The 24,640-nt window shown below is 53.0% G+C and overlaps 4 protein-coding genes across 4 annotated transcripts; 3 read left to right on the top strand and 1 right to left on the bottom strand.

The window, feature by feature from the left end:
• Window positions 1-2,237: 2,237 nt before the first annotated feature.
• LOC117853299 (granule-bound starch synthase 1, chloroplastic/amyloplastic) lies at window positions 2,238-6,678 on the bottom strand. The gene is made up of 14 exons (XM_034735693.2): window positions 6,543-6,678; window positions 5,450-5,811; window positions 5,216-5,296; window positions 5,026-5,124; window positions 4,811-4,900; window positions 4,637-4,700; window positions 4,428-4,528; window positions 4,234-4,343; window positions 3,875-4,118; window positions 3,603-3,779; window positions 3,305-3,496; window positions 3,095-3,181; window positions 2,819-2,947; window positions 2,238-2,696 (listed from the first exon to the last, which is right to left on the bottom strand). Exons 2-14 carry the CDS (start codon window positions 5,780-5,782, stop codon window positions 2,580-2,582), a joined length of 1,824 nt encoding a protein of 607 aa, XP_034591584.1. The 5' UTR covers window positions 5,783-5,811; window positions 6,543-6,678; the 3' UTR covers window positions 2,238-2,579.
• A 2,812-nt stretch (window positions 6,679-9,490) lies between these two features.
• LOC117853904 (glucan endo-1,3-beta-glucosidase 14) lies at window positions 9,491-11,672 on the top strand. The gene is made up of 2 exons (XM_034736184.2): window positions 9,491-10,930; window positions 11,328-11,672. The coding sequence occupies exons 1-2, from the start codon at window positions 9,623-9,625 to the stop codon at window positions 11,406-11,408; spliced, it is 1,389 nt and encodes a 462-aa protein (XP_034592075.1). The 5' UTR covers window positions 9,491-9,622; the 3' UTR covers window positions 11,409-11,672.
• Window positions 11,673-12,147: 475 nt separating this feature from the next.
• LOC117853906 (uncharacterized) lies at window positions 12,148-13,393 on the top strand. The gene has a single exon (XM_034736185.2). The coding sequence runs from the start codon at window positions 12,234-12,236 to the stop codon at window positions 13,218-13,220; it is 987 nt and encodes a 328-aa protein (XP_034592076.1). The 5' UTR covers window positions 12,148-12,233; the 3' UTR covers window positions 13,221-13,393.
• Window positions 13,394-13,538: 145 nt separating this feature from the next.
• LOC117853907 (uncharacterized) lies at window positions 13,539-14,382 on the top strand. The gene has a single exon (XM_034736186.2). It carries the CDS (start codon window positions 13,680-13,682, stop codon window positions 14,214-14,216), a length of 537 nt encoding a protein of 178 aa, XP_034592077.1. The 5' UTR covers window positions 13,539-13,679; the 3' UTR covers window positions 14,217-14,382.
• The last annotated feature ends 10,258 nt before the right edge of the window (window positions 14,383-24,640 follow it).

The raw sequence follows: 24,640 nt of genomic DNA, 5'->3' as shown, positions 1-24,640 counted from the left end.
CCAAGATGGTCAAAGAAATGCAGCTGTATTAAAGAAAGAGCAATTGGCAATTGTCTGTTTAGATGTGACCACTCACCGGCTAGCTTTATTAAAGAATGCGGCTGTATTAAAGGACTTAGCGCTTTTTATTTCTCGCGAGTAATTGTCTGTTTAGACGTGACCACCCACTAGCTAGCCGGTTGTATAAACCTTCTCTATCACAATCTCGAGCCCGTTTTTAATAACAAACAAGAAGAGAAATATATGACCTAAAGAAAGTCCCATAAATGTATGTAGTTGCCTGCAATGAAAGAGCATATATCAAATAATCATATTTAAATTAACAGAATGAGATTCCTTTTTGAAGGAAACCCAAGGACTTGAAGAAACACTATGGAAATTTTCTTAGTTGAACGTCTGCTTAGTTCACTAGCTTTACAGGCACACCAAGACACCAAAATATGAGCTGCTCAATCTCCGGTTTGTTCAGTTCTACAGTCTTGTAGCATTCATAGCAGGATAGGCGCAGCCAAAGGCCAACCTACATGAAGGAAGATAAATGAAATGTTAGTGTTAAATTTCTTACCTCCGCTCGCGGCTCGCTGCGCAAAGGATCCGCCCTCCCCTCCGGTGGCTCGCGCAGGCCTGCTGCTCACGCGGATCCGCCCTCCCCTCCGGTGGCTCGCGCGGGCCTGCTGCTCATGCGGACCCGTCCTCCCCTCCGGTGGCTCGCGTGGGCCTGCGCGCCGCCGTTTAGCCGCCGTCCTCGCCGCTGTGAGGCTCGCACGAGGCCGTTTACCCACCCTCCCCGCCGCTCCCGTGGGCCCACACATCACCGCTCGCCGTCCCCCCGGCGGCCCCGCCGGGACGCGCCGCCGCCAGATGACGAGAGGTGACTAGGAGTGTGAGAGGAAGAGAGGTGACTGGGAGAGGAAAATAATGAGATTCCAATTTCTAATTTCTAATGAAATGCTTGTGATTCCAATATTCAAATGAAATGATTGAGATTCCAATTTATGAATAAGATGAGGTGATAGTTAAGCCAACATTATTTCCCCATAATACCCTTATATCGTCTATACTACTCATATATACCAATACTTGGGCCGACAATGATGGCGTCATTGGCGTCGTGTTTTTCTTGAAGGCTTTGTCGTGGAGATCCATATGGTGTTTCAGCATCCACAATTTCGTTCTCGGCTGCTCGTGGGTGATCTTCATTCAGTGCTTTGGAGGTTACTTTTGGGGGAACATGTTGATCGCAATTTATTGCCATGGCGTGAGGACATAGGGGGGACCGTCCGTTCCATAGCAGAGCGATCGAGGCTTTGAAATTTTTTCATTAAGAATGGATGGATAAGCAATATTAAACATTGCTTATTTTATTTTCTCTTTTATGTACTCTTTCTCTTTTTATTTTTTATCAGCAATTGAGCTAAAGATTTTGTAAAAACTTGGCTGTGTGTGTTGATCGCAGAGGTTGGATATATTTCTATTTTATTTTTAAAAACAAGAACATGAGACTATTTAGAAACATCTTTTTTATTAAAAAAAATTATTCCAACCTCGATTCAAGGTCTGTCTTGAAATGAACTATAGTTCTCTCTAATCAAGTCTCCCAACAGTAACAAGAAAAACAAGTGAATACTTGTAATAGTCCCCTCCGTTGACATTATTTCGGGTAGCAGATATAAGACAGCAAGAAAAAGCAAGCAACTCATGGGCGAGGCCAAGAGGGGGGCAAACAATCAAAATGCACGTCTAGTACAGTAGAAATTTCAATTATTATATATTTATATGTATGGATATATAGCAAGAAAATCAGCCATACTGTCTTTCTTCTTGTAAAAAAAACAAGTGTCTTCCTCTTAAGTATCATGATCATCCTTAAAAAATAACTGTGAAATCAGCGACTAGAACTAGAATACGTACTACAGTTTATAGGCTACTAGCTAGTAGCTACACGATAATGACTTTGCAAAGTGATTCACCTTGCCTCGACGGTTTGATCGCTGATTGCCTGCCGGAGTGACGACGGAGACTTGCGGCTCGGGCAGTTAGACATCGCAGGCAATTGGGCGATCGGGCGTTGAAGACTCGACGCTCTCATCTCCCCGGCTGCATGCCAGCGGCCGGCAGCTTGGTGACAGGCTGTTTGCTCCGTGCAATTGGAGAGGAGGTCGGTGGATTTGGGGAGGCGAGGACGCCGACGAGGCGCCGCGAATTTTGAGGAGGCAAGGAGGCGCAGTGAAGGGGCGCGGCGAAACGTTGCTACGTGCTCGTTGGATCGATGGGAATAATGGGTAGGCAAAAACAAAAAGGTGCCCTCATCAGTATTCAGTCATTCTTGCAAACAACGCTGTCCAAGTTGCTCCGATCCACTTCTGAATTCTGATGGTCACTCACTCCTCAGTAATCACACAGAGAGCACACAGAACAGCAGCAGAGATTATACTAATATATCCTTTTATTTACTCGCAATATATAGTGTATATATATAGTTCATACTTATTAGGTCATATATGCCGCTGGCCACTACAATACACTACCACAAGCAACTATATACTATGTAGGTGTTCACTGGATCATCTTGGCCGCCTTCAGGGAGCGGCCACGTTCTCCTTGGCGAGCGGCGCGATCTCCTCGCCTTCGATCCCCGGCTGGCTGCCGGCGACGCCCAGGCTCAGCAGAACGTTCTCCCAGTTCTTGGCAGGGCCCTGCACGTACGCGTACAGATGCAGCATTGTCAGTCAAAACACCATCACCAACACGAGCATACAAATGTGATCGTCTAAGCTGCAGATGTTTTGCTTAATTGTTCTGCTCTGACGTAACGTACCTTCCAGGAGAGGTCCTGGATCATGCAGTTCCTGACCATCTCCTCGTACGCCGGCGTGCCGACGACCTTGATGGCGCGCTTCAGGGTGCTCGCCACCTTCTGCACGTCGGCCGGCTCCACGACCTTACACTGGGAAGGAGGCGTTGGTTTAGTTACACCATTGATACACAGAAGAAGTTACCTGAATCTACAATTGCAACAAACAAAAGAAAGAGCCCTACGTCGACGCTGAATCTTCAATTGCAACCAATAAGAAAACAAAAGAAAGAGCCTTACGTCGACGCTGAGGCGGCCCATGTGGAATCCGGTCTTGCCTTCGATGACGGTGTCGACGAGCCCGCCGGTGGACGCGCACACGCAGGGCTGCAAGAGCAATTGCAAGAGATCGATCAGTCGAGGCACGGTCCATCGTTTTCAGGATGCCATTGGCAAGGCAAGAAAGAGTTCAGTAGGGGGATTTGCGCGCAGCAGTAGTAGTGAAAGTACCGTGCCGTATCGCATCCCCTGCAGCTGGATGAGGCCGCAGGGCTCGAAGCGGCTGGTGACGGCGAGCAGGTCGGCGCCGGCCATGATGTGGTGCGCCAGCGCCGCGTTGAACTTCACCACGGCGCGCACCTTGTCGGGGTACTTCTCCTCCGCGCTCATCAGCATGCGCTCGAACTTCTTCTTCCCAGTGCCCTGCACCATTCATTGTTCACCGTGATCAAATCAAATCAGCCACACTGCTCTGAAATCTGAATGTATAGCCACAGCACTCGGATGTAAAGCTGTAGTAGCTACGTACCAGAAGGACGATCTGGACATCCTCCTCCATGAGCTGCGGGATGGCGGCAGCCATGACGTCGGGGCCCTTCTGCTCCTCCAGCCTGCCGACGAACGCCACCAGCGGGATCTTCCGGTCCACCGGCAGCCCGGCCGCGGCCTGCAGCGCCTCCTTGTTGAGCGCCTTGGCCGCAATGGCCTGAAAATGGTGGGTCATGCCACCTTGTCAGGGTCTGTCGTCTGACGCACTGAACATGCACAACAATTCAAACAGATAATTTGGCGCGAGCTCACCGTTGACACGTCGTACTTGGTGGCGATGTACTTGTCCTTGCTGGGGTCCCACTCGCTGACGTCCATGCCGTTGACGATACCGGTGATGCCGGTGAGGCGCATGATGTTGTCGAGCTCGCAGCCCCTGGCGATGCCGGAGATGAGCTCCTCGGCGTAGTAGGGGCTCACGGTCAGGACCCTGTCGGCTTCGATGATCCCGGCCTTCATCCAGTTGATCTTCCTGCCCTCCACAGGCTTCTCGTAGCTGCAAAACCAGAGTGGACAGTGAGCTATGTATTGATCACGTCAACTTATATCGACCCCAACAGTATCGATATGATGAAAAACAGTTGAAAGAAAGATTGCAAGTCTGCACGTACCCATCGATGAAATCGAAGGATGATCTGAATCTCTCAGGGAGGTTCAGCTCCGGGTAGTCCGAGAATGCGAACCGGCCCTGGTAGGAGATGTTGTGGATGCAGAAAGCGGTCTAGGACGTGAAGGGGGCAGACGGTCAGTTTCAGAACGAAATGGTGTACACGAACATCAAACGATTCCAAGAGAAGAACTGAACCTTGGCGTTTCTGTAGATGCCGTTGGACTGGTAGTTGCTCTTGAGGTAGCTCGACAGAGGGCCGGTGTGCCAGTCGTTGCAGACGAACACGACGTCCTCCCCTGGATGAATGCAGAGTAATCGGTGTGAAATTCTGATGGACCATTCTTGGTGCAGAACTATCAAGTTTATGCAGATCAGAGAGCACACAACTACTACTATGTTCTTACCGTACGGTCCTGAGAAGTACGGGTTGTTGTTGAGGCTCAGAATCCTAGGAGCTTCAAGTGCTGCCTGCATTCATTCAGTAGCGTTCATTCGAACATTTCCAAGAGTTAGCACAACAAAAATGGCAGTACATACAGACCGATCCGAATTCAGTATTACAATCGCTAGTGATTGACCTGGCAAAGAAGGCTGAAACGCAGCTGGTTGTCCTTGTAATCCACTCCAGCGTCTGGCCCGTAGATCTTCTCACCAGTCTTTCCCCAAACCTGAAAGAAATCACCGTCCAAAAGAAAAAGGTTCACTGAAACTGCCAATCGGATGGTAGTATTTCTTTTCACCTGCCATGGTCAGAAACAACAACAACAGCAAGGGACGATGAGTGAAATCTCACCCTCTCCAGGAAGGACGGGTGGTCGATGAACACGCGGTCGACTCCGCGCTTGTAGCAGTGGAAGAACCTCACCCTCTCGTACCTGTCTCCCACCTTGATCTGCATGGAGACGCACAACAAACGTTCAGATCTTATGTCAGCGAGAGATGGACAGTTTCATTCTCTTCTGAAGGTGTGAGCAGTCAAGTACCTCGGAGACGACGCTGGTGTCCCAGGCGTCCTTGTACTGGTCGTAGCGGGGGGAGATGACCATGACCCGGTGCCCATTCGCCTGCACAAGTCAACACACGTGCACGTCACACACGTGACACACGCATGCACCAATGACACGATGCACGTCATCACGTACATCCGACAACAAGACACGATGAGCTTTGAGTCCACGACACGAGAAGGGAAGAGATGATCGATCGATGGGACTTACGGCCATGGCCGGCGGGAGGCCGCCGAGGACGTCGCCGAGTCCGCCGGTCTTGCTCCAAGGCGCCATCTCGGCGCCGACGAAGACGACGTTCATGCCGGCGCCGGTGGCGCAGACGACGAGGGAGGGGAACCTGGCGCCGCGCTGCGCCCGGCGGTGCTGCTGCCTGGGCGCGGCGCGCGCGCTGGTCCGCACGCTGAGCGTGGCCGCCGGGGAGGAGGCCCGGGAGCCCCTGCTGAGGCCCTGGACGCCGGGGCGGAACATGGAGGAGGAGGCGTCGCCGAGGCCGAAGCCGGCGCGGGTGGTGGCGAGCTGGGAAGTGGCCAGAGCCGCCATGCCGGTGACCAGCGTGGAGGGCTAGCTAGCTGCGGTGGAAAGGTGGATGCACTTTCTGAGTCATCAGTAACAAACAGTGGGTTCGATGTTTGAACCATGGGTGATTCAGGTGATTTAAATTTGGATTTGACTGCATGAAAATGACAAATATATTTACAACAAGTCAAAAAGTAATTACAGATTTATTATCCCTCCGGACGGATCTAAGTGTGGACTTGTGCTACAGTTACCACTGGAGGTCAGATTCGGATTATCCGGGGGTGCTTCTGACTTGTGAGTACGAACTGAAGATTTTATATTTCCAGTAGTGTGTGGTTGCATGCATCGAAATGAGGAACATGAGTTGTACTAAACAGTTTCCATGAAACAAAATTAACCTAACTTAATCCACTCCAACAGAGGCCTTGCTAGATTCAGACAGAACACGAAGCACAAAAACATACTGGATCTAGAAACCTTGATCTAAACTAAAGGCATCCACTTCCTATACATCGGCATGGACTCAGATTTCAGACAGAATACGAAACAGGCAAACGAACTGGATCGAAAAAGGAAAAAAAAAAACTTGATGTAAACTAGAGGCATGCACTTGCACTTCCTACCGACCGAAACGGAAATATGTACGACCACACAAGTTAAGGATCTGATGACCCAATCTCTAGACATTTACCACATGAACAACTCAAACACATGTCTGAATTCAGGAACTGGTACGGGAAATGAAAGCCCAGGATTCGGTCGAGCAGGGAGTGCGGCGTACCTGACGGATGGATGAGCAGGGAGCCCGGGGTGGGCGTGTCGTCGTCGATCCGTCACTGGCTTGCAGTGGTTTAGTTCTTCCTCTTCTTCAAACCCTTGGTGGTGGTGTGGAGTGATGTGTTTGCGATTGCGATGGGTGGGTGCCGGGGGGGATCGGGTCGGGGTATTTGTATTGGCGTTGCGTGACCCGCGCGCTGCTCTCGCGCCCTCCTGGCCACGCTCTCCCGCCGCTGGATCCGCTCCCCGTGCCGTGCACCGCGTCGTCGTGTCCCAGGCCGCCAGGCCATCCCACGCGCTGCACGGCTGGGCTGGGGGCTGACCCGCACGGCAGCGCCCCCGGCCAAAGGCCCGCGCACCTAACGCTATGGGGGCTTGTTGAGTCGCTGGGCGCTTTCGTCTCCGCGCTCTCCCTCGCTGGCTCGTAGCATTTGGCCGCATCGCCCGCGGCTTGCATTGCATGCGCCGGCTTTCGGCTCGTCCTGCGTGTGCGTGGCGTGCACGGCCGCCGAGGGCCGCCGCCGCCTCTAGCTGCTACGACGCTTTTGGTTTTCCAGCGTTGCCTGCTGATCGCTCGCACGGTAGCGCGCTCCTGGGTGGCTCGTGCTGTACCAGCGGATGGCTTCCAGAACGGTGTCCCTGCATGGGAAATGTGAGCGAGGAGCCGTCCCCACCATGCATGGGCGGCCGGGCAACGTGAGCTTTGCGAGACGACGACGTGGCTCCTCTCCTCACATTTCCTGTGCCGGTTGTTGCTGCGGTGCCGATGACCGGATAATGCGACGTGTGTTTTCTTTTCCTTTTTCTTTTTCTTTTTTCAAGACGTGACGGTGGGAGAGGCTGCTACTGATGCCGTGACAAGGTTCGCGTGAGGGCAAATGTACCTGTGGGTAGTAGCGCTGGGGACGCCACTACGCCAGGATACAGTTGTGTGTCTTCTGTCTTTTCAGGCAAAAAAACGTAAAGAAAACAAGGTTCGTCAGGAATGCTTCGCATCTCCCAAGTATTATGAGCACACAAGATACCGGCAACCCGCGTAGGACGCGTGTGTGGTGAAGATGTCGGATTTTACAAAATTTCGTTCAAGCTATGAATCCGAATATTCGATGCTGACGATGGTGCATACCAATTTTGCTTCTGGAACAGATTTTGGGTTTTTTTTTAGCCTCCTATGCGTCGTATTCCGGAAGGTGAATAAGCATTATATCGCGCGGTCTGCTCACGGCCCATTGATCAACCATCTCGGCCGGCCTGTTAAATTTTTACTCACCCGTTGAAGCCAGCTACAGACAACAAGCGTATGACATATGCTTCGGTTTTTGTGCAAAACGAACATTTAAAGAAAAAATCCGTAGTTTCCAAACCAGCTATTCAAATCAAATTCCGATTAGACCGTTGTATATTTTACGATAAGATCTACGTAACAAGACCACACTTGAGCATATTTTGAATCAAATTATTTTTTAATATTTTTCGAATATATGTTGACCAACATTTTCTTTTTCAACATTTTTTCTTTAATTAAAGGGCCTCTAGTCTAGTGGCTAGAACACGCACCCAGCAGGTCTGGGTTCGACTCCCCGTGGGAGCGAATTAAACGGGTTTGGAATAAAAAATTATAGAAAAATATGTAGGGACTTTCCCTGCTGACTTCGGTCAAAAAAAACATTTTTCCTTTAACTTTTTTACATATACCAATATTTTTCTTTAACATTTCTTTGACATTTATCAACATTTCATGGCATTCGTCAACAGTTTCTTTAAAGCCGAGCTTAATTGTCAACAACATTTCTTAACGTTGAGTAATATTTTTATACGCACAAACATTTTTCTTCAACTTTTTTACATTTACCAACATTATGGCTCCACATTTTTTTTACACACACCAATATTTTTCTTCAATTTTTTTGCCTTCGCCAACATTATGGCTCAACATTTTTTTTAAATATTGAAACAGCATAAAAGTGTTGAAACAATTAGTCTAAATGTTGAAACAGCATAAAAGTGTTGAAACACTTAGTCTAAATGTTGAAACAGTTCCTTTTCAAAAAATGTTGAAACATCATAAAAATGTTGAAATAGTTAGTTTAAATGTTGAAATGGTTCATGCAAAATATTGAATATTTATTGTTTTAGAAAAAATGTGCATACTGAATCTCATTTTGTCACATTAATTCTAACTAACCTCATGGTTCAAACGGATTAAAAAACTGATGAGTAGTTTAGGCAATAAATGATTTTGAATCCTCTTCAGCACGAGGAATCGAGGCGGTCGGCAGATGGACGGGGGGCAACCTGCAGGGAGCTGGATCGATCGGCCTGCATCAAGTGCAATGCGCACCGTCACTTTAAAGTGATGATGGGGGTGGCCACTGTTCGAGATAGATGCTTCCCTTTGCCTTTTCGGCTCTCTCTCGTATGGTATGGGCCGGAGCCCGGATGCAGCTGTAAAACAGAGGCCGAGCGGCCAGGGAGAAAAAGTGGTGAAAGATACGCGAAGTGCTGGTTCAAATTGGGACCGATATTTTGTGTCCTGCCGACTTGGGTTGTAAGTGACAACAATCTGAACATCATTTAGCCGTTTCTTTGTTCAGATAGTCCGATGATCACCCAGCGGAAGGAAAGAGCATATACTAAAGAGAAACATTCTTCTTTCTGCCGCTTCTAAAAAATCTAGAATCTAGAGGAGCCCCGATCTCTGACTTCTGTTCATGGGAACACAAGTTTACCTGAATGCGAAAGAAATGATGATTGCCTCGCAGGCTCGTAGTGCACCTGAAATGGCATGGAAAACGAAGGTAAGCAGATCCTGCAATTTTATCCCGTTCTGTGTCTCGTTCTGACTGCTTCCATACTTGATCTGTCCATCACTCCATCTCGAACTGTATCTGACCATGGTGATTCCTGCACCAAAACGGCCACACGAGAACACATTCTTGTTGTACGCAGCATTGTACGATCGTTGCCAAAGGTATAGCCTAACCCAAACACCGGTGGACACGACACCGCCGCCCCCAAAGCACGGCGAACACAGCAAGGCTTTATCGCTAAAGCGAGCCCTGCCATTTTGGCATCGGCGTCCACATGCACGCGCTTTATATGGCAGCCATTTCCAACGATGCCAAAGGCCTCTGCTCTGCTCCCACTCCACTCCACTCCACTCCACCTCCGTGCTCCGGCAAGCCGCCGCAAGCGATGGCGCTCCGGCTCGTGCTCGCCGCTGCATTCGCCGTCCTCGCACCGGCTCTCGCGGCGGCTGGCGCCCCGGCGCTGGGGATCAACTACGGCCAGGTGGCGGACAACCTGCCGCCGCCGCAGGCGGCGGCCGTGCTCCTCCGCGCGCTCAACGCCACCAAGGTCAAGCTCTACGACGCGGACGCGCGCGTGCTCAGCGCCTTCGCGGGCTCCGGCGCCGACTTCACCATCGGCGTTCCGGACCGCCTCGTGCCGCGGTTTGCCACGGACCCATCCGCCGCCTCCGCGTGGGTCCGCGCCAACATCCTGCCCCACGTCCCGGCGACGTCGATCACCGCGGTCACCGTCGGCAACGAGGTACTCACTGGCACCGACACCACCATGCTCCGGTCGTTGCTCCCCGCCATGGAGGCCCTCCACGCGGCGCTGGCCGCGTGCAACCTGACCTCCCGCGTGGCGGTGACCACGGCGCACTCCCTCGGCGTGCTGTCGTCGTCGTTCCCGCCGTCGGCCGCCGCGTTCCGGCGCGACGTGCTCCCGTACATGTCCCCGCTCCTGGGTTTCCTCGCCAAGAACGGCGCGCCGTTCCTCATCAACGCGTACCCCTACTTCGCGTACAAGGCGGACCCGGACGGGGTGGACCTCAGCTACGCGCTGTTCGAGCCCAACGCCGGCGTGTCCGATGCCGCCACGGGGCTGCGCTACGGCAACATGCTGCACGCGCAGGTGGACGCCGTGCGCGCGGCGATCTGCAGGGCAAACTACGGCAAGGCCCTGGAGATCCGCGTGTCGGAGACGGGGTGGCCGTCGCAGGGCGACGACGACGAGGCCGGCGCGACGCCGGAGAACGCGGCGAGGTACAACGGCAACCTGATGCGGATGGTGGCGGAGGGGAAGGGCACCCCGGCGGCGCCCGGCGAGGCGCTGCAGGTGTACGTGTTCGCGCTGTTCAACGAGGACCAGAAGCCCGGGCCGGCGTCGGAGCGGCACTACGGGCTGTTCAAGCCCGACGGCACGCCCGCGTACGACGTCGGCGTCAAGGCGCCGACGATCAGCGGATGGAAGGGCAGCGGGGGCGGGAGCGGCAATGGCACGGGCGGCGGCGCCGGGCTGGTGGTGGCGCAAGGACCCGGCGGCGCCGACGGCGTAGGGCCGGGCACCGGATTCTACACCGTGTCTGCCGCATCAGCAAACAAGGTAACTGCAATTCGCAATCCATGATTAGCTTTGTGCACTGATAATTGATTAAATCTCCATGGTGGTTGAGCTTGGTAGAAGAAGATATAATCAGTTTGCGAAGTTAGAAGTGGAACAGATTTGATATGGCAATTGGCACTAGTGTTCTTGGCTCTAAAAGGAACAAAGATGCCATGCTCTAAGATCATGGTCCTCTCTTTAGTCAAAAAATGATTAAGAAAAGAGTAGATTTGATCATCAAGTGAGCAATCATGCATGGCACTAGTAAAGCTGCTTGCGTGTTGCAGCATACGTACGAGTGCACTGTGATTTATACTAGCCCTCCTTTACAAGCAATGCTTTTGTCTTCCCCTTTTGAATTTTGTAATCCTCACTAGCTCCCTCCTCTGTTTCGTAGGTGAAGAGGCGGCGGCGGTGCGTGGAGAGCTTGCTGGTGGCTGCCGTCCTAGCCATGGTGTCGGGGCTCTGTTGGTCATGATCGCTTTGAGAGATACAAAAGATTAAAACTAGCGAATTGAGGCACGCTATTGGTTGATTCATCATTGTTTTGGGTCCAATTACGTGTGATTCTTGTTTCATGTGTATGTCTTGTAGCTATGCACTGGAAAGAGCGTCTTGTAATTGATACACATTTGATACTCCTGCTCAGTAGAGTTTTAGGGACTATGCTGTTGGGATAAGCACACTAACACAGCAGGTTAGTGACAGCGGAAGCGAATAAATTCAGCAAACACTTGAATCAGCCTAAGGTGCCAACTTATTCAGGAAGGGCTACGTATGCATCACACTTATTTGGAGAAAATTCCAATAGGAACACATCAGCAGTAGGAACACATCAACTAAATAGACATTGAATTTAACATGCAAAACCCCAAATTGGAGAAAATTATGGGACCAAGCCAGCCAAATGTTCTTCCACTATAGGCTCGTGGGATTACAAGTTCTTTTCTAGATTGCACTAGAAAATATGGAAATAGGCCATTTGCAGCCGAACATTCTGCTATATCACTCACTCTTGTGATAACCCATTTTTTTAATTATAAAAAAGGCAACAAACTTACTGGACTGTGTTGGGCTACGATCGTAAGCCCAGAAGAGTACCGGAAACCAAGCAAAACCAGGCCCACTTACCTTTTACATCCCTACACTAATCCCCAATCCAAAGAGCATCCTCAACCACAAGCTGCCGCAGAAAAGCAACGCACACACGAGGGGCAATCTGTAAAAACCCTATCCCCAAAATCCGAACTCCATCACCCGCGAACCACTCGTAGTCGAATCCCCCCCACTCCTCGCTCCGGCAATGGCGCGCGCCGGCGTCTCCACCGCGCCGCTCTCCCGCCTCCACTCGCTGCCGCCGCCGCGGCCCGCCCTGCTCCACCACCCTCATTCCCACGTCCTCCTCCGCCCGCAGCGCAAGGCTCCCAGCACCACCGCCGCGGCGCTGCCGCCGGCCGCGGACCTCCCGCCGCTCTCCCTGCCCGCCGCCGCGGCCGCGGCCGCCGCGCTGGCGGCGGCGGTTTCTCTCTCCGATCCCGAGCGCCGGCGGCGCGCACAGGCCGAGGCCGCGGGCGGCGGCGACAAGGAGGCCGTCCGCGCCTACTTCAACTCGACGGGCTTCGAGCGATGGCGCAAGATCTACGGGTCGGCGACGGAGGGCGTGAACCGCGTGCAGCTGGACATCCGCGAGGGCCACGCGCAGACGGTGGCCGCCACGCTGTCCATGCTCCGCGACTCGCCGCTCCAGCTCGCGGGCGCCACGGTGTGCGACGCCGGGTGCGGGACGGGGTCCCTCGCCATCCCGCTCGCCGCCGAGGGCGCGGACGTGCTGGCCTCAGACATCTCGGCCGCCATGGTCTCCGAGGCGCAGCGGCAGGCGCAGTTGGCGCTGGCGTCGCAGCCGGCGGGGTCCCCGTTCCGCATGCCGCGGTTCGAGGTCCGCGACCTGGAGAGCCTGCAGGGGCGGTACGACGTGGTGGTGTGCCTGGACGTGCTCATCCACTACCCGCGGGAGGAGGCGCGTGCCATGATCAAGCACCTGGCGTCGCTGGCGGAGAAGCGGCTGCTCATCAGCTTCGCGCCCAGGACGCTCTACTTCGACTTCCTGAAGCGCGTCGGCGAGCTGTTCCCGGGCCCGTCCAAGGCCACGCGCGCCTACCTGCACGCCGAGCGGGACATCGAGGACGCGCTCCGCGAGGCCGGCTGGCGCGTCGCCAACCGGGGCTTCATCTCCACGCAGTTCTACTTCGCCAAGCTCTTCGAGGCCGTGCCCGCCGGCTCGTCGTCGTAGCGTGCGTGCGTGTTTCGCTGGCGCAAATTGTTGATAGAGAACCGTGACGCCGCCGCGGTGTTGATGCATCGGTGGCTGTTTGTACTTGCAAATTTTGCTGTCGAGCTTGTAGATTATTGCAGATTGAAGAAGAGTTGTGGTCAGAAAGAAACCTTCATGCCGAAGGTCGTCAAGGTCGCTGTTCATATTTCATTATGCATCAAGCTCGTCAAGGTCGCCAATTCGATGAGACTAGGCTAGACGAACCAACTACACGATCGGTTGTTTTGCACGTCGGAGCTATGATGTTCAGAAATATGTTCATATGCGATCTCATGTTTCTGTCATTGCCACTGAAAAAGAAAAACTTTGGAGCCTTCTGCCTTTTATAATCTCTTGGGCTGGGCCCGGTTGCCTTAATCCGAGCCTTTGGGCCATCCAATTCCCAACTTCCAAGTGTGTCCGTCCATCCATTCCGCCATGATCCATCCAATGTTCTCCGCCGCACGTTGCTTCGTCCCTCTCCATCCCCAGCCGCACGCGGCAATCCCCTGCCGCCGCGCGCCGGCGCCCACCGTGGTGTCAGCCAAGCCGCGGCGCTGGACCAGAGGAGGGTCCCGTCGTGACCGCTCATGGGACGACGACGGCGGCGGCTCCGATTCCGACGTCGATGACGGCTTCTTCGGGCAAGAGCAGGACGACGACGACGAAGTGCCGGAGCGGGAGGAGGCAACGCCCGGACGGTCCATCTCACCGGCGCCGGCGCCTGAGGGGGGGCAGCTGCGGGGGTCCGACGTGCTGCGCGCGCTGCAGAGGGCCGCGGCGGCGAAGGAGGCGGCCAGGAGGAAAGACAAGAAACCCGTGGCGCGCCGGCAGGCCAAGGAGAAGCCAGGGGCAGGCGACGTGGTTGTCGGGGAGGTGAGGCCGGTGGTGATAAGGCCCGAGTGGGCGGCGAGGATCCGGGAGCTGGAGCTCAGGGTGCAGCAGCTCGCCGACAAGTACCACCACCACCAGTAGGCTTGTGGCCATTACTGGCAGTGGCCGGGCAGGGACTGCTCTGCTTTCTCATTTTCTCCTGTGCGACACTGCCAATCAAGATTCAGAATGTAACAAACGTTGAGAAACTGAAGCCATCATCTGACGGTTCGCGCGAAACGCGATTGCGCATTTCAATTCCTGCCAATATGTGCCTGCGATTGCACAACGCAAAGATTTTCCAAGTGTTTCGGGCACAAACTGTGCTACTTCTAAAGTCTGAACTTCCTGCGCTCTTTTTTGAAAGAACGACGCACAAGATGTGCGTGTTGCATTGATATAGCAGAAAATACAAGCCTATAGTCCTGAGAGACCATAGTCAGAAAAAGAAAAAAAAGAAAAAAAGACTCACTCGGTTGGATTGAGACGTTAATGTGGGTCACCACTCAACTCAAATGTGGCCTCTCCACTCCACTCTCCATGGCGGCACCCACCAACATTCACGCTCATGTCTTTGCCGAAACCTCCAGGCGTGGCCCTATGTCGATGGGGAATCGATAGAAGTAGATTGCACCGCACCGAGAAGGCCACCGCCATGCGGGACCCTCAGCTGTAGTGCCGCTGCAATACCACCATCCACCTAATGTAGTGATATCACCGAATCCGGACCTCTCGCAGGCTGCCTCGCAGTCGCCACCACGATAACACAATGTGCAGGAGCCTCACCACATTTGCCGTTGGACTCCACCTCGCTCTCGTCGCCTCGAAGAAACACCGTGCGAGGGAGTCTCACCTCGCCCGTCACGGTACTCCATATCACAGATCCGTTTCTTTTATTGACGTCTGAGTGGTGAGCAATGCTGCCCCGCTTCACAAGATCTCCATCAATCAACCAAGTCGCCGCCGCAGGTTGACCTTGCCTCGTTGCTTCACCCTCACAAAAGCCTTTACGTCAGCAAACCAGAAAAGTCGCTTTGCGCCGTCTTCCAACGATGTACCGCACCGGATAGCCTAGCCAAGCTGAGCAACCCACCGTAGTCCGCTGCAAGCCTAGTTGTCTCATGATGCCATTGCCGCAAGCGCCGTCCTCCGACGCAGTCCCACGCCGCACTGACCGTTGCCAAGCAACGCCAGCCGTCGTGGTCCGCTGCAAGCAACCAAAACCGACAACTATACGAATACCCCTAGCCGCCGCCCTACTTGTGATTGCCTCCACATGTCCTCGACAACGCCCATCCAGCTTGCCACGCGGCGGAAGTGCCACCACCAGCTGCTACCGTCCATGACCAACGGACTAGCAATGTCACAAACCGATATGGGTCTCTAGAGACGACACCTCCAAGGAGAGCACGACGCCAATGGCGCTGCCGTCGCTCGTCCAAGGTTTGGACAGGGTTTTCACCTAGAGTACCCCGTGCAGCAGGGCTATAGCTCAGACATGGCGCTCTCAATGGGGAGAATGACACCCTAGGGCGCCGCTGTCATCTCCACCTGCAAACGCCAGCGAGGGCTTTCGCCCTGAGCATCTCAATCCCTTGCTGCACGATCATGGCTCGGCACTCCCGAACCACCGTCACGGCAGCCCATTTGGGGCGGTATCGCCGCCGTACCTCCACGCACCATGCCGTCGCGTCACCGCACAGTACATCGGGCCCCCACTCCCCACAGCCTCCTCCATGCGCACGACCCCCACCAGAGCTCAGCCGCCTTCCTCTCCTGTCGCCACCTCCGCAACTCCTCAGCCGAGAAGAGGTGGCCCAACGACGCCCGCAGCACCACCTCGGTGCTACCAGCGCCCCCCTGCGCCAAGTGTCCCTACCGCGCCTCCATAGCGTTGCTGGCGCACCTTGCACAGGCCACCCCGACCCCGACACCACGCCGCTGCCGTTGAAGGCACAGGAGCTGTCGTGCCTGTAACAACTCTACCTAAATTAAGTGCTTTTAACTCTAAACCAGTGATAAATACTTAATTTAAGAAGTGAAATGACCTTTATAAACCTAAGAAGCTCCTTTTGGAGTTTGATTTAAAGCTTGAAATTCTATATACAAACTTAAGTTTTCGCCCAAATAAGAGTTGTAAAACTTTTAAATTCCAACAAATTTTGTTAAAGGCACTTTGACCATTTCGGAGTGGAAGGAAGTCAAAAAAAGCAACCAAAGCCGGCTTTCCTAAAGGACCCTGAAAATCTCATAAGTCCTGGAATTCGAGTTTTCCTCCAACTTTGCAAGCTTTCATCTCCCGTTTTCCTATCTAAACTCGAGTCAGAGCCTTAATAGAAGTTGTAGTACCTCGAGAGTGTTCCAACTTTGTTACACTGACCCAGATCCAAATCGGACCCGAACTTGTTCAAAATCCCGGTCAAAGTGAGGTAAACCAGTCAACTCACCCCTGGTGCCTTAAAAATCCTAAGTCTGGAATTCCAGATTTTTGGCTAACTTTGGCGTAAAATATCTTCGAATCCTCTCACAATAAAAACTGACACCTTAAACAAAGTTTGAAGAACGATCAGAGTTGAACAAGTTTGTTTAAGGGAGTTTCGGGAGTTGTGTTGAAAGATTCGGAGAAGGATCGCTCCAAAGCTGGTCAGGTTTGCTGCCCGAAAGGAGCCTCGACGCCCGCGCACCAGAGCACGTTCGCTCGCGCGCTGCGTGGCCGCCGGCCACCAGCAGCTCGCCAGCGCCCTATCACCAGCACGACAGCGACAGGACGAGAGCCACGGCGCCCAACCCGCGCCCGTGACAGGACGGAGCGAGCGCAGGGCGAGCCAATCGCCGGCCGCGCGCAGGTCGCCTTCCACCTGCCACGGCTCTGCTCCGCCAACCCTGTTCTGCCCATTCGCCGAGAAAGCTGAGACGCCCCCGACATCCCGCGCCTTCGCCCGCTCGCCCAACCCTCACGGTAGCCCTTCCACCTCGCCCGCCCGACAGACCGGAAGCCCCAGACGTGCGCCGCCCAAGGCCAATCGCCGTCGAAGACCACCCGAAGTTCCGCCTCCTCTGCCCAATGGCGTTGTCGGCCAATGGCCGCCTCGCCCGAGCACTCACCGCTCCCGGCCTTATCCTTTCCCCACCGGAGCCCCGCCTCGACCCTCCGCGCCACCCCGGCCCTATAAAAGGGAACCCCCTCACCGGCAACGCCACCCCTTTGCCACCGCTGCATCTGAGCCGCCGCTTTCTCCCCGCGCCGCTGCTGAGCTTCCGTGAAGCTCACCCCTTTGCGCCACCCCACACTCCGGCGATTTTGCTGCCACCCTTTGGAGAAAGTTCCCCTCTCTGCTCCAGCCGCTTCTTCCAACACACCAGCCGCCCGCTCCTCCGCGTGGTACTCGAGCTTGCTGGTGTCCGCAAGAAGCACCGCCGCCGCCGGACCACCGTCAAAGTCTCGCCGCTGCCCAAGCCTTAGAGTGTACGACTTCCCGCCCCAGCCTACTCCTGTTCGGCCCCAAGGCTTCACCGGTAGACCTGGAGGTAAGCTACTTAACCTCCCTGTCCTTTTCGTTTCGCCCGACCCCTGTCCTTTTCATTTCGCCCAACCCCTGTCCTTTTTCGTTTCGCCCGACCCCTTTGTTTCGGTTCGCCCGACCCCTTTTCTTTTCGTCTCGCCCGACCTTTTTCCGTTCGCCTCGCCCGACCCTGCCAAGTTTCGCCGACCCTTTCTCCGCCTCGCCCGAGGGCTCGGCTGTAACTTTTTCTTTGACCCAAGGGTATCGGTGAAATATTTTTGGGGTTTCCTCTGTGTTGAGTCTAAGGATCTCGGTACGGTTTTCCTTAAACCTGAGGGTCAGACCCTAAGTTTTCCCCAATCCGACCCTCTCATCCTGCTCTCCACCAACAGAAGTTGAACTCCCCACCTTTCCTGTAGCTTTGCTACAAGTGTCCGTGTTAAAACATGAGTGTGTTGAAATAACCATCTAAAATGTTTAACCCCTGCATTGCATTTCCGTGTAGAGTTGAATCTCGCCGACGGAACGTACGAGCTTCATCCAGCACCGGAAGAAGACCCCGCCGAGGAACTGCATCCCTACGAAGGAGAGCCCGAACCGGAGCAAGACCCCGAGGACCCGCAAGCTTTTCCTGAAGGCAAGCCCCGGAGCATAAATTCCTATCTTGAGTTCATGCAATATTATTGATTACTTGATTGCGCATTTACGTTTCGAGGAGTTGTAATGAAACCTTAGATGCATAAACTTAGTACCTTGTCTGAATACTAGTTGCTAAGGTCGAGTAGTGCAATGCTTAATAGGTTTCGGTAAAAGTCGAGTGATTTCCTGTCACTCGCGAGTTATAGGAGTTGAATGTTTCAGATTTGTCGCAACTATAAGGACGACGGATGGGGTCAGGCTTGTGTTCGATACTTGGTGGATTGCCCCGTCTGTCTAAATGAAAATGAACTAAGGTCAAAACGTGTCGGCGTTCGTGATCAAGTGTTTGAAAGTACTAATCTCATACCTAGTATGGGATGGGGAAGCCTAGTACCTGATTGAACTAGGGCGTGGCATACCTTCTGGCTGTCCTTGGAAAGTTGTTCCCATGGTGCATCATGTGGGTGCAAGTGCGGTCACAGTGCAGCAATAGGCCAGGACTGTGGAGCATTGCATGCCAAAGGAAGTTGGTCCTGACACGTGCCTAAGGGATCGATGGGGACGGCTGACAAATGAAGCGACCCTTCGTGGTGCGCGGATGTCGTGAGATTAGGTTTGCCATGCATGGTTAATAAAATTCAAATCGATTCGTCTACCTCTCACAGATTGGGACTACTTGATCGCTATTCTGCACTGAGTAAAGATGGAACATGATGATGATTTTAATCTTGATGTTTGTTCAGTAATTGCTTGGAAACCATGTTTGTTTAGTATAAGTTGCTAATCTAGAATGGATAAAGAACATAGAACATGAGCTAAAATGTTGAAAGTAAGGACTGACTTTAGACGCTTTTGGCAAGGAAAACCCCAGAGCCAGAAAGCCTTGCATGTCTAGGTCTCGGTCGTGTCTTTCCGACGGGTCAGTCTTGCTGAGTACTAGTTGCTCAGCCTTGTTGTGGCTAATCTTTTTCAGGTAATGTCAATAGCTTGGGTGTTGGTACCACTTGGCCGACCCAGCTTCCTCCAGGCTGGACCGTCGAGTGGGATCCTTCCTCGGATGGCGAAGGAAGGAATTTTTGATGTCACGATCGGCTCCGTCGTGATGTCATGTATCGGCGTTTAGTTTCCGTTGTTTTCCTTTGACTTCGAACTATGCAAAATTTCGGTTTGAATTTCAAAAATTCTGATGTAATAAATTGTTGAACTAAGTTGTCATGATGGAATGTTGTAACCTCTGTACTACTCACCTTCGCGTGAGCAATGCTTCTCGATCCTGTTATGTGGTTTATCGGAGGAAATCCGACGGTCGACCAAGTTGACTTGCTTAAAGTGCATAATCGCGTGTCAGGCGACTTCAATGCATTTTAGTCAGGTTAATTTGGGCGGTTCCGCCACAGTGCCCCAGCCTATCACTTGCCCCATTCGGCTGCCATCGCGCTGACGCCGTGCAACCACGCGCCAGACCGGCCGCCCTCCGTCCGCTGCCGCTGGGTAGTCCTCTCCTTCCCCCGCTCGGCACCACCTTCCTCCGCGCCCGGCGCCAGCCTCCGCGAGCCGCGCCACTCAACCTCCTTTGCGCTGACGTTGTGGAACCACGCGCTGGCCTTCATCCGTATGCTGCCGCCGGCCGATCCTCTCCTTCCCTCACGCGGTGCCTCCTCACCTCCACGGTGTCGTCGTCCCCCACATCGTCGCCGTCAGCCTCGGCCACCAGGGCCTAGACCCTCCGCCACCGCTTGGGCCCATTAGTCCCCCTGCCAGATGGCAAGGCCTCTGCGCACCCCGTCACACCAGAAGCTGCTGTCGAAGCCCGACGACGACGACGCGCCGGACGACCGCCGTCTAGAGTAGCCACCACCACCGCTTCTCTTGCCACCGTCCCGGTCCCTCCTCCTCCTCGCCGCTGCCACCACCATGTCCTCCTCGTCCTCGGGCCCGGGCCCTTCGTGCGCCCCAGCTCCTTCTCACCGGCCCCGCACGGCCGCTTCTCCGTGCCGTGCCAGGATTGGCCTGGGGCGGTGGATCCGGGGGCAGAGAGGCCGGATCCGCTCATGGCGGAGCCGGATCCAGGCCGCCTGTCGGTGTTTTAGACCGGCAACCCGCCTAGGGGGTACCCTAGGTGGGCTTTTGTGCAGTAAGGATCGTCGAGAATCAAGGAATCAATGGTGACACAAGGAACACGATTTAGACAGGTTCGGGCCGCTAGATCGCGTAATACCCTACGTCCTGTGTGTTGGTTTGTATTGATGAACTGGCCTTGTTGAGGGGGGTCCCTGCCCACCCTTATATACACGGGAGGGCAGGGTTACAAGTCTGAGTCCTAGTCGAGTACTATTACAGAGTTCTACTCGGTAAGGCCCGAGTAGTTTTCCATATACATACTTGACTAGTCCGAAAGGGATACGCCTATCCCTTGTTCTGATCGTGTCCGAGTACGCCCCTTAGTGGGCCGTCCAAGGTCTACTCGTGGGCCTGGGGTGCATGCCCGACAAGCCCCCGAGTACTTTGTAGTCTTGCGCCACAGTCTTGGGCACTGCGGGCACTATCCCAGTAGCTAGTCGTAGAGGTTGCAGAACGAAGTGCTCGAGTACTGTCGCGCGGCTGGAAGGTACTCTTTTTGTTCCTTCGAGTTGTCTCTGTTCCAAGAAATTTTATATGGTAGTGCGATGTCAATCGCACTCCATATGGAGTAGCCCCTGAGCCTAGGTTGAGTCGAAGAGTCAAGCTTAGGGTCAAACCCGCTTTTTGTCTGTTTTACCCTTAGAAGTCTTTGAAAAAGAAAAAACTGACCAACGGGTATGGTACCCGCAGCCCCCGAGCACTTAGGCGATCTCTGTCGTTGAAGTGGTCAGCAGTCCGTTGAAAAGAATAGCCGTTGAGTGTTTTAGGCGATTAATCTGCAATTAAGCTGTTTAAAATCCGTCCGTTACGTAACTGACGCGTGGAAACCGGAGCTGGCGGAGATAAAACTGGAAGGCCCCCTTTCGGTTAGATTTACGCCGTACGGTAATTAGATCTGTTTTTCTTTCTCCCCTGCTCTCTTGCTCCACATTTGCGCCGCCGCGAGTGCCACCGCCGCCATTGCCGCCCCTTGGGAGAGATCCGAGGGAGAGTGTCGTTCTAGCTTGAGGTTGAGTCCGTCGGATGCGCACCAAGAAGATGGGCAAGAAACCCGAGAAGATCTAGGGCAAGGCTTCGGCGACGGGCAAGGTGAAATCCAAGAAGGGGAAAGAACTGGTGCTGCCGACGCCGAAGGTGGGGTTGACGAATCAAACTGCGCCGCTGCCGCCTGGAGCAACGTGGCAACATTCAGTGATGAAGAAGGAAGCTGTGCAAGCACTAGTCGATGCGAAGCTTCTGCAACCGAAGAAAATTCTGGAGTGGTGCCCCGCATTTCCAAATGCGTGGCAATTTGAGGAACATCCAGGCGAGACAGTGATGCTCGCGCATTTTGTGGAGAGGGGGTTGGCAGTGCCCACCTCCGACTTATTCAGAGGTATTCTCGGGTACTATAAGCTTCAACTCGTGCATTTGAACCCCAATGGTTTACTGTATATGTCGATTTTCATACACCTCTGCGAAGTGTATTTGGGAGTTCCTCCGAGGCTCGAGTTGTTTAGGAAACTGTTCCGCTGTAAGCCGCAGTCTAGTGTCCATAGGACAGAAGTCTTTGAAGGCGTCGGGTTCCAACTCAGGAACTCAGGCGCATACATTGAGTATAACTTGACTGACTCCCACGGGGAGTGGAAGAAAAGGTGGTTCTACATCGGGAACCATGATCCTCGCTTGCCTGTGGTGACTGGTTACGCGCCCAAGCATGCAGAAAACTGGGTGAGCGAACCCGAAGACACCCCCGAGCTGGATCACCTAATGCAGCAAATCACCGAGTTTAAGGCACTCGGTCTAACTGGGATCAACGTGGTGGCCAGCTTTCTGAAGAGAAGAGTTCAGCCGCTTCAAAAACGTGCTCACTCAGGAAGTGAGTACACAGGTCTTAAAGATCCATCGCGTATGTCCGATGAGGATATATCCGATGATGATGTAGAGGCGCTGCTGGCCAAGTTCTTCAGGAACTACCAGGGAGTACCAGTAATCCCTGCGGCTCTTCGTCAGTATGATGTCTGGTATGAGCCAGAAGTGGTATGTCTTTGCATCTGACTTGTACTTTTTCACTTATGTGATATTTGTTGTTAATATCGACTTGTTTTTTTAGTCTCGAGTTCTTGCCGGCTACTTGGCGCAGTCGGAAGAAGAATCAGAAACTGTTGTTGAGGAGTCAGAGGACGAACCCTCTCCTCCTGTCAAGAGACGCAGAGTAGTCCGCAAGATGTCTGCGGCTAAGTTTGCATCAACCCCTGAGAAGTCTCGGGGTACCAAAGTATGTAGTCTTGAACTCGTCCGCAGCTGATGAATTTGAACTTGCTATTGTTATGACTAATTCATCTTTGTCATAAAGGCTGTTGACACGGCGCTTGGTGGTGATGAGGCTGCTTCTGAAGAAGTAGTCGTAACCGACCCGGATGTTGGTGATGTATTTGTTGATATGGTGCCAAAGAGGGTGCCATCAACAGAAGTTGGAGGAGCCCCCGAGCTATCCGCACAGGCTCCGTCGGCTGCCACTCTGCCCGTTACTGACCAGGCAGTCCTGGGGCTGCCTGCTGGAGTAGCGGGTGTTGCAAAGGAGGTGTCGCCAGTACTCGCTATTGGTTTCTTTGCTGTCGAGTGTGATTGCCAGTGGTAAGCGTTGTCCCTTCTTAATTGTGTTTGTTTGAGTTGTATTGTAGTCTTGATTTCTGCTTCACACGGCATCTAGCACCGTCCCGCCCCGGCATCGTCCCCGGGAGCCGTCAGTATGCCCCGCCGCCGCCGTCCTCGGGAGCCGGACAGGCTTCCGGCAACCCTCTCCGACGGCGGCGAGGTGGGGATGAGAGGCGGTGAGGTGGGTTGCCGGTGGCGACTGGGGCGCTACCCATGTCGCCCGCGGGGAGCGACGCGGAGGCTCGGAGCTCAGTGGGTGGCTTGCAACGCTGAATGTCTCTTAACTTCCTGCAACCATATGTACAAGCAAATCTTCGTCAGGCATATCCATATGTGGTGGTTACGGACTCTGACACTATTTACAGCAGTGATCCAGTGAGAACTGGGAACCATTTTACTGACCCTGACGGCAGATTCTGCCAGTACGCATCTAGCAACAATTTTCGAAGGATCGTTCTAGATCCCTTGGGCAACTATCATGTTGGCACTTGGCAGTGATGGGAGCTGGATCCAGTAGCTGAATCTGACAACATCTTGCAGAGCTGTTACAACAAGGCGATCGCAACGTGGAGGAAGGTGGATAGAGGTAATCAAGGTGTTTTTTTTAAAAAAAAATCAACTTGCAAACCGATAGCCGTGTAAACTAATCCGTCTGCTCGGAGATGGCGACTCAAGCACCGCTCCCAGCAAACCTCTTAATATTTCTTTAAAGCCCTGGAGATCACCGATCTCAAAGCACGTCGTGCCAACACCGACACTGAAACGCCAACCAACGTCTCACAGAAAAATGAAATACTAGAAGGGAAAAACTACCAGTATGCTATGGCCTGTCACGTTTGAAGTAGCTGGAATTTTACCACGAACTATACCATGTAATGCAAGAAAAAAACAAAAGAAAAAGTACAATTAGTCATAGACTCATAGGTTACGTGTCTATGTGAAGACAAGTTGACGATACTCGGGACTCCGATTTCAACGTTGCGAATGAGAAAACTTTATCTTTATGATACCAATGTGCAATACTCCTAGAAACCTACTCCCTCCGTTTCAAATTGTAGATCGTTTTAGTTAGAGAGAATTTCTTTACCCTGAAAGATGAGGCAATTCCCTGTTCGGCTTGTGACCATTAGGCCTGGTTTGGTTCCTCCTACTTATTTTTAACACCCGTTACATCGAATGTTTAGATACTAATTAGAAGTATTAAACGTAGACTATTTACAAAACCCATTACATAAGTGGAGGCTAAACGGCGAGACGAATCTATTAAACCTAATTAGTCCATGATTTAACAATGTGTTACTACAGTAAACATTTGCTAATGATGGATTAATTAGGATTAATAGATTCGTCTCGCCATTTAGCCTCCACTTATGTAATGGGTTTTGTAAATAGTCTATGTTTAATACTCCTAATTAGTATCTAAACATTCAATGTGACACGTGCTAAAAATAAGTGTTAAAAATAAGTAAAGGGAACCATACCTCTTCCATTACTGGTCGGGCAGGGACTGCTCTGCTTTCTCATTTCTCCTGTGAGACACTGCCAATCAAGATTCAGAATGTAACAAACGTTGAGAAACTGAAGCCATCATCTGACAGTTCGCGCTAAATAGATTGCGCACTGCGC

Source organism: Setaria viridis, chromosome 4, assembly GCF_005286985.2.
Source record: "Setaria viridis chromosome 4, Setaria_viridis_v4.0, whole genome shotgun sequence".
NCBI classification, from domain to species: domain Eukaryota; kingdom Viridiplantae; phylum Streptophyta; class Magnoliopsida; order Poales; family Poaceae; genus Setaria; species Setaria viridis.
The sequence above is the reverse complement of the archived record's forward strand: the minus strand, read 5'-3'. Positions and strand labels throughout refer to the sequence as shown.